Source organism: Geospiza fortis, unplaced genomic scaffold, assembly GCF_000277835.1.
Source record: "Geospiza fortis unplaced genomic scaffold, GeoFor_1.0 scaffold69, whole genome shotgun sequence".
NCBI classification, from domain to species: domain Eukaryota; kingdom Metazoa; phylum Chordata; class Aves; order Passeriformes; family Thraupidae; genus Geospiza; species Geospiza fortis.
In genome coordinates this window covers 654,688-663,023 of record NW_005054555.1, presented here as the reverse complement: position 1 = coordinate 663,023, position 8,336 = coordinate 654,688, and the positions used below count along the sequence as shown (strand labels likewise).

General features: G+C 43.9%; 1 protein-coding gene across 1 annotated transcript in view; it reads right to left on the bottom strand.

The window, feature by feature from the left end:
- The window catches only part of ANKRD13C (ankyrin repeat domain 13C), a 14,909-nt gene extending 7,458 nt beyond the window's left edge, over positions 1 to 7,451 (bottom strand). Inside the window, exons 1-8 of the mRNA XM_014310616.2 lie at positions 7,445 to 7,451; positions 6,989 to 7,030; positions 5,450 to 5,554; positions 4,414 to 4,499; positions 3,359 to 3,404; positions 2,578 to 2,644; positions 1,175 to 1,319; positions 347 to 478 (exon numbers count right to left, since the gene is read on the bottom strand). Of these exons, the coding sequence (XP_014166091.2) occupies positions 347 to 478; positions 1,175 to 1,319; positions 2,578 to 2,644; positions 3,359 to 3,404; positions 4,414 to 4,499; positions 5,450 to 5,554; positions 6,989 to 7,030; positions 7,445 to 7,451 (630 nt within the window). The remainder of the gene's footprint in view (positions 1 to 346; positions 479 to 1,174; positions 1,320 to 2,577; positions 2,645 to 3,358; positions 3,405 to 4,413; positions 4,500 to 5,449; positions 5,555 to 6,988; positions 7,031 to 7,444) is intronic.
- Positions 7,452 to 8,336: the final 885 nt, after the last annotated feature.

Genomic DNA, 8,336 nt, shown 5'->3' with positions numbered 1-8,336 from the left:
TGAAGGCAGTTCAGCAGAGAAATTCCACATGGAATGAACTTGTGCTAATTGGGGAATACAGGGACAGGGATTTGTCCTTTGTCCTGCACACCTTATCCTTTCAGAATCCTAGACTGGTTTGGGCCAGAAGGGACCTCAAAGCCCACCCCATTCCAGCTCCCTGCCATGGGCAGGAACACCTTCCACCATCCCAGGCTGCTCCAAGCCCTGCCCTGCCTGGCCTTGGGCACTTGCAGGGATCCAGGGGCAGCCAGAGTTTCTCCAGGAAATCTGCCCCAGTGCTTCTTGCAGTGCCTTTCCCTCCTCCCTCCTGCCCAGCAGCAGCTCTGAGCCCTCCCTCACTCACAGTTTTGTCCTCCCTGAAGAGCCACCCTGTCTGGGCCCGTGTGAACGTGATGGATTTGGTGGATAAGGTGGCAGAGTAAATATCACTGCTCATCAAAATGTCAACTTCCTCTTCTGTCTCCATCTCAGATTCCTGGAAGAAAAATTCCGAAATACTCAGCAGAACTTAGCAAACAACGATTGCTTCCTCTAAAGAGACACCAATAAATACAAATCCATAAGCCTTGTCCTTTGGAGCTTTTCCCAGAAGCAGCATTTCCTGCATTTTCAAGCGGTTTTATAAAACCTCTGGCCAAATGGTTTCCAAATAGTTTAATCTTGAATATTAATGTGAATAAAGCATCCCAATAGGATTTACGCAGCAGCTCAGCAGCCACACCCTTTCCACAGGCAATAATCCATCTGCTTAAGTGATTGGGGGATAAAGCTGTAATTAAAGACTTGACTAATTACAGGGGGTCCAGTGAGTCAGACCCTCATGCTGTATCAGCTGAACTGGCCATGGAGTGACTAAAAGGATGCAAGCAGTGGGAACAGGTCTGAAAACCCACCTGAGGACACCAGCCCAGTGGAAAGATGAAAAGCAGCACATCATAATTTAAACCTCATCTTTCCAGTCTAGTCCCATTCCAGCTTCTCCTCAACCAGAAATCTGGATTCAAAGCTGGTTTCCCTCACAAAATTCGATGTCACCTTCACAGCTCAAGTTGGGACAACTGAGGAAAAAATTCTTTGCTTTGCAGTTCTTTGGGTGTTTCTGAGGCAAATTCTGTTTGGTACATTCCCAAAAGAGCCCGGGATGTGTCCCACCCCCTTCCCAGAGCTTTACCTCGTGGTGTATTCGCTGGTAAACTTTTTGCTCATTGTCTAAAACTACAAAAGATTCTGAGGGTGCGGCGTCACCATTAAAAATGAAGCTTAAATCCCCTCGTTGGCACTTCATGTCAGTAAAGTCTATCAGAGTTGTGTCCAGCCTGTGAAAACAACCCCAAATTTCACAAATATTACCCATAAACACAGAAGGAAGTTAGGCTTTCAAGCAGGAAAGTGAAGTTTTTCAATGGCAAACAAACAAATAAAGGGCTGAGTTTTCCTAGGATTTCGTAAGTGAGGCCTGGATGCAGAAATGTGCAAAAAATTGCTATAAAGGTGAAGTTTTTTTCAGAAAATTGTATTTAATACTGCCAGCATGAGGAGGGGAAGGGGAGAGAATCTATTCAGTGCTACACACTGAGAAACAACTCCTCAGCAGGGTCCTGACTTGAATAACAACACTGGGACATGACCCAAAATCTGAAAAGGACTCAGAAACAAACTCATTTTTTAGAATTTTATTTATTTTCATTGCTCTTTCTATTTTTATCCCTCACCAACACCAAAGACATGCTCCTGCAGACCTGAGTAACTGGAAGAAGATGGAGCTAAGACCACAGATCTCTGTAGTAATTCATATCCAGTATTGCCAGAGCATTTATTTCTCATAAAAAGGTGGTTAAAGAACCTCAACTAGGTGACTTCAACTCTAAGTGGTGAGGGATTAAAACTCCTCATAGATTTGCCTCTGATTCCAAGAAAAAACCTCTATTTATCTATTTCCCCTCAGTTCAGGCCTCATACAGGCAGAGCATTCAGAAACGAGAAGGAAAGCCACAGCCCCAGATTCAAATTTCACCTAAAAATTCACTTTACAGACCCAAGCTGCCCCTTTAATACAACAAAAATTTCTACAGATTGAATCTCCAGGATCATATTCTTGCTTCTTTGTTTTAAATTTTGGCCCCGAAAGAAAATGCCAGAAAATACATTTGATTCCAAACTAAAAAGAGCTGAGCTTGAAGAGACTCCTGAAATCCCCTACTGAGTTTGTGAATTTGTCACACGAAACACCTTAAAGGGAGAAATTATATCACTTTTTGGGTTTTTTTTTTTTCTTAACTACAGACTGGAGCAGCAACACTTCTCCAGGAAATACTGGAATTTATTTGCAATTGTGTTATAAATACCCAATCCCTGTTTCTCACTGGCACATCTGGTAGATAAAGCCTTATCCAGCTGAACTGCTCTTGCTCTATATTTAAGTTATATTCAGCTCAAAAGAGATAATCAGAGAGCCTGAAATTCCAAGGCTCAGTGCTGTGTCATGGATGAGCCCAGGTTCCTCAGGGATTCAGGCTCACTGGGATCCAGCTTTTCCCTGGCACTGAAGTATTTGGGTACAAAAGCAGCACTCACCTGATATTTATACCTTGTTTGTGTATTTTACATGCATCAGAAGGCAGAATTCGGGAAAGTAAAGGCACTAAAGGAAGGAGAGAAAAGGCAATCAGGGCACTGAGATCCCTCTGCAAAGTATTCCCATTAAAACCATTCCATCAGTTTGATTCTGGGTGTGTTTTAATGCAGATACAGCATTTCCCATCATCATCTCAATCAAACACAACATCAGGGGTATTTCTATTTGATAAAATTGGTTTTTTTTTGTAATTGTAATTGCACACCCTGCTTCCAATATCAGACAGAATTTGTATTTCCATCACAGGTAAACCATTTATAAATCCTAATAACTGTGGCTGCTCATAGTTTGAATTCTGGGATTTAACAGTTTATGTAATGCACCAAGGGAAAGCCTGGCTCCAGTTAAAGGAGAACAGCCACAAGTATAAAAAATGGTCCAAGGTATTAATATTAATTACTAAATTAATGAAACACATAAAATCATGGAATCCCAGAGTGGTTTGGATTGGGAGGGACCTTAAGGATCATCCCATCCCACCCCTGCCATGGCTCAGGTTCTTAAAGCAAAGAGCTACTTCCCCTCTTTAGTGAGTCACTGGATAAGAGAATTCAGCTCCAAAAGTGAATAAGCAAAAATAAATCAGGAAAAAGTTGTGTATCCTTTCCTCAGGACTCAGATCCCAAGCACTGTGACTGTTCCAGCACAAAGCAGAGGAGAACAAGTGTGCTGCAGGCTGATTGCATTATCTCCCTGGGGAAGGGACATGGAAGCACTCACCCCAACTTTGAAAATCCCAGTGAAGCTCTAGATAGAAGTCACCTAGCTGAGAAGAAAAGAAGGACGTGTTAACAAGCTTTTCAGGCTAAATGACTGTAAAATTTGCTGGAAGACAGGCAGAAGTTGTGTTTGGCAAAGAAAACTTTCTCTAATGTTGTACTTGAATTTGTACTGAACTTAAACATCACTGAAGCTTTAGCTGCAGCAGAATCAATAATGACAAAATTATGTAACTCATTTGAACTCACGTTTTTAATCATTTCTTAATACTAGGCCAACTATCAAGCCCTGGATTGCAAAAGATTTATTGGAAACGTGTTTAAAAACCACCTATGGAGCTCTCTGCTTGCTTTGATTGATCCCATCCAACCCCACGGAATTAGAATTAATTATACAATAATTAATGAGTCAAGTTTCAGGCAGGAGTGTTGCAAAGACCAGTTGCCAGTGGCCTCGTGGAAATGTGCTGAAGTCATCAGGTCAGACCTCTTGTGCCTCCAGAGCACGTGTGAGCCAGAGCCAACCCCAGCACGAGGTGCTCAGGGATCACAACACAGCTCAGCCTTCAAAGGGACAATTTAATTAACTTTTGATAAATAACTGGGCTTCTACAAACTGCTGTCTCCAAACTGAGTAATATTTTACTGCGCCCAAGGGGAACAGGTTTCTGGATGCTGATGGAGAATGAAACCAAAAATCTCCTCCATCACTGGGCAAGAGTCATTTGGGGACTGAACAGACCAGGAAATTATTCACTGACACAAGATTAAAGAAAGCCTTAAAAATCTAATTAAATAGATTCTTTAACTCTGAGATTGCAATGACGATGACCAGGTCTGCCTTACACAAACCTTATATTTGAATTTGTAGAAGTTGAAAGGAAGTATTACCTTAAAATAAATATAATTCTGGCTTAAAACAGAGCCAAGATTGCTTTTAAGAGCAGAAGATTGGTAAAAACGTGGAAAAAACTTGCTGGCAGTTTTCCAGAGTGTCCATACTCAGAGCACAAGTCACTGCTTTCCAACCCATCTGGTTCTGTCAGCACAACTCACCTCTTTCAGGGCTTTTAATAACCGAGGTCGCTTCTCTTCAACACTTTCCCTGGACTGCTGCTTGAGCTTCCTCAGGAGTGCTGAAACTACACAGGAATTAATCCATGAACTCTGGTTGTTTGGTAATTATAGGTGAGTGTCTTACTTGAGGTCTTAAACCCAACAATGCAATGGAACATTTCATCAGACCCGAGGAATTAATCCCAGTTACAGGAACTGCACATTAACCTGCTCAGATCACCCCAGGAAGAAAAGCCTCAATAATTGTTTGTAAAATTAACTATAGAATCATGTCAAGAGGGTTTGTACACAGGTATTAGTAAATATGTGGATACAAACATACTGAGTAACAACTACTCCACTGAGAAAATCAGTAGTGAGGAGCTGACAAGAGAATGTTGTTGGTAGATTATAAACCAGTGCATTAATATATTAATAATACATTTATATGTGTAATATATAGTGAGTTTTCTGCTATAGGATGCACCACCACACATGGCAATACCAAATACTATTAACATTCACCAGTGAGTAGCAGCAGAATAATTTCCTTTTGCTACTCCACGTCTGAGGTGAATAAATAACACTTGAATAATACATAATATACAAATTATATTTTCCCATTGGCCTCTTGAGATGCAGCCTAAAAGCCACATCCCACTGGCAACTGATACATAAACAAACCTGTGACCACAGGGAGCAGGCCAAGGAGATGATCCTACCCATCCCAGATCCATTTGGATCCTGTCCCTGCCATTGCAAACCCAGAATATGCTCGTGCAGAGCTCTCCCAATGCCCTCAGTCTGAGCAGAGTTAACAGTTTGCTTATGTAACCCAGTGCAATTTCTTATCAAGGAAATGGATGTGCCTGATCATGTTCAGATATAAAATGTTCAGCTGATTAAGAGAAACCCTTCAGAGAGCTGGAAGAGGGCTGTGGGAAAACAACCCAGCTTGAGAGCTCTGCTTTCCTGCTCTGAATGAGCCCCAATTTGGGATTAACTGGCAAATTGGGATGAATGAAGAGGTGCTTACTCATCTGTCTGTCTCCATAGCTGATGGCTTCGGCCAGAGGGCTCCATCCCTGAGCGTTTTTCACCTTTACTGGAGCATTATGGGCTAAAAGCAGGTGGGCACATTCTGGAACAAAATATCCATGGTTATTTACAGCAAAGGATGCAGCAGGAGCAGTCAGAATAAAACTCTACCAAAGCAGTTCATATCAGAGATATTACACAGATTATCAAAACACATATCTGGGTTCTGACTCACTCTAACAAACAAAGCCATTTATGCAAGTACTTCCAGCACTTCCCTGTTCAATATTACCACTAAAAATAATTGGTGATCAGCCACCAATTATATAACACTGAAGAGACTTGTCCCTCCTGCTACGTGGAGTTTGCTTTTTATAATATTTCTGCATGTCAGATACACACACCACCATGGAACAAGGATATTTATATTTAATGTATGACATCAGCTCTCTCTGCTGCACACACAAAGCAGAGAGATACCTCAGGGCCTTCATCCCTCTCCAAGGGGTGACTGGATCATGGGGACACAGATTTGGGGCAACTCCCATCAGGTACACGGGAGGCAGAGGAGGCTGAGGCACCAACACATCCCCGTGTGCCAGAATATCCTGAGGAATCTGGGATTTAAAGAGGGCAAACAGGCACCTCTGTTCCAGGAACGCCTCAGAGCAGGTGTGGAACCAACAGCTGCATTCCCCATCCACAGGTGGACATGATAGTGGAAAAACTGAAGGAAGCAAGGAGGGTTTCAGTGCTCCCATGTCCTCCTTGGAAATGGTTCTGCAGTTTCCAGCCACGGGGGAACCTCAGCACGTGTCACTAAAGCCACCCTGTGCCATCTGGATGTCATGCAGCAGGGCCCAGCTGTCTCATCACCAAGACAGGGACTTCCTGGGTTATTTTCCTACCACAGGTGCCACAGGAAACTGCACTGGTCATTCCAGATGCAGCAGCTGTGAGTCAGTGCAGGCTGAGTGGCTGGGGAGGAAGAGATCCCTCCCTGCTGAATAAACTGTCTCCTGTGGGATAAACAAAGGCCCTGAGTAACCCAGCCAAGACATCCAGGGATTTTTATGGCTCCTTAAACAGGGCCCAGGACAAGAACATCACTCTGCAGGGAGCAGGCAAACCAGCTTGGAATCACCAGCCAGATTCCATTTCCAGTTCAATAAACAGGCTGGGAGAGCTGGGGGTGCTCATCTGCACAGGAGAAGGCTCCAGGGAGAGCTCAGAGACCCTTCCAGGGCCTGAAGGGGCTCCAGGAGAGCTGGAGAGGGACTGGGGACAAGAGGAGACAGGAAAGGGAGAATGGCTTCCCACTGCCAGAGGGCAGGGTTAGGTGGGATACTGGGAATAAAGCTCAGATTTCTTTTCCCACTCTTTTCCTCCAAATCCATGGGGCATCCTCTTCCCAGAAAACCTCACTAGCTTGAAACACAAGATCACATTCAGGAAAAGGGGAAAAAACCCTTTTTTCCTCTTGCCCCCAAATCTTCAGGATCACTGAAAAGGTAACAAAACAAATGGTGCTACTCACCTTTATGTCCCAACATCACAGCAAGATGTAAAGGAGTGTTTCCTAAAAGAAACCATAGAAATAAAAGAGATGAGATGAAAGTTAGCAGAATCCATTGCAATCCCTTCCTTAGGAAACTCCAGTTCCTGCTCTAACCCAGGAACATAGCAACACCCACCAGAGGAGTGACATTTGCTTGGACTATAATTGTCAAAATAAATACATTGAGACACATTTCATGGGCCAAGAGAGGGTTTTTAATGATATCTTGAAACTCACTCCAGGCAAAGAGGTCCAGAGGTGTCTTTGAGAAAGACACAACCCCTGTGCTCCCCACAGGCTGAAGGGTCTGATCCCTTCCCAGCCTGACATATCTGGGTTAAAAGCTACTCACAGATATGATACTGATTAAAAATTTAACAGCCTGTTTTATTAATATTTCAAAGATTGAGTACTCATTTTTTACAACTACAGTACTGGGCATATTGAGAAGGAACAGCACCTTCACTACAAAGCTGCCTTTTGGCTGTTTCCAAAGAAAGCTTTGGAGATGATCAGCAGCCTCTCAAACCTGTCCCCATTTTCCTGGCGATGCTCGTGACACAGGTGGTATTTGTGTTGTTAAATATTCACTCTGAGGCACCCAGAGCTGTTTTTCCTGGATTAATGCTGCTACCAGGCTCATGACACAGTTTATTTAGGCAGCTTAAGGATGTAAAGTTCTTCCATTTAACTGTATTTTCCACATTTAAACATCTTAGAGCAGTCAAGAAAAAAAAATGCTGGAAAACAAATTTCTTGTGCAATTCTAACACACACACTCGGTTGAGAGTTATTCTGTAACTCCTATTTTGTCAGCAGGAAGAGCCTGCTCTGTGCCGAGGATGTGCTGCACATCTGGGAGATGCTGCCGCATGAATGCCAGCACCCTGCAGCATCAGAGAAATTCGGATGGAGATGGGAACTCTGCCCTGCCTGCCCAAGAGGGGCTGACAGGGCTGTTCAAGGTGCCCTGCATCTCATCCTTGCAGGACACTGGCAGCATTCCAGGCAGCCACAGCCCAGCTCATTATACACTAACCCAGCTCAGCTCCTGCTGCTATTAATAGCTGCTCCAACATCTGGGAGCCAGCGCAGCACTGGGAATCCTGGATGCTGCCAGGCTCTGGCAGGGGATGGAAATAACCTTCCTGAGGAACACGTTTGAGAGGGAGCCACACTGTGGGCCCAGGAAATGCAAATTACGTGACCCAAGGGGAAACATTGTCAAAATCATGGAGGAATGGTGAGGGTGGAAAAGCCCTGCAGGATCACCAAGTCCAAGCTGTGCCCAATTGCCACCTTGTCCCCAGCCCAGAGCTCTGAGTGC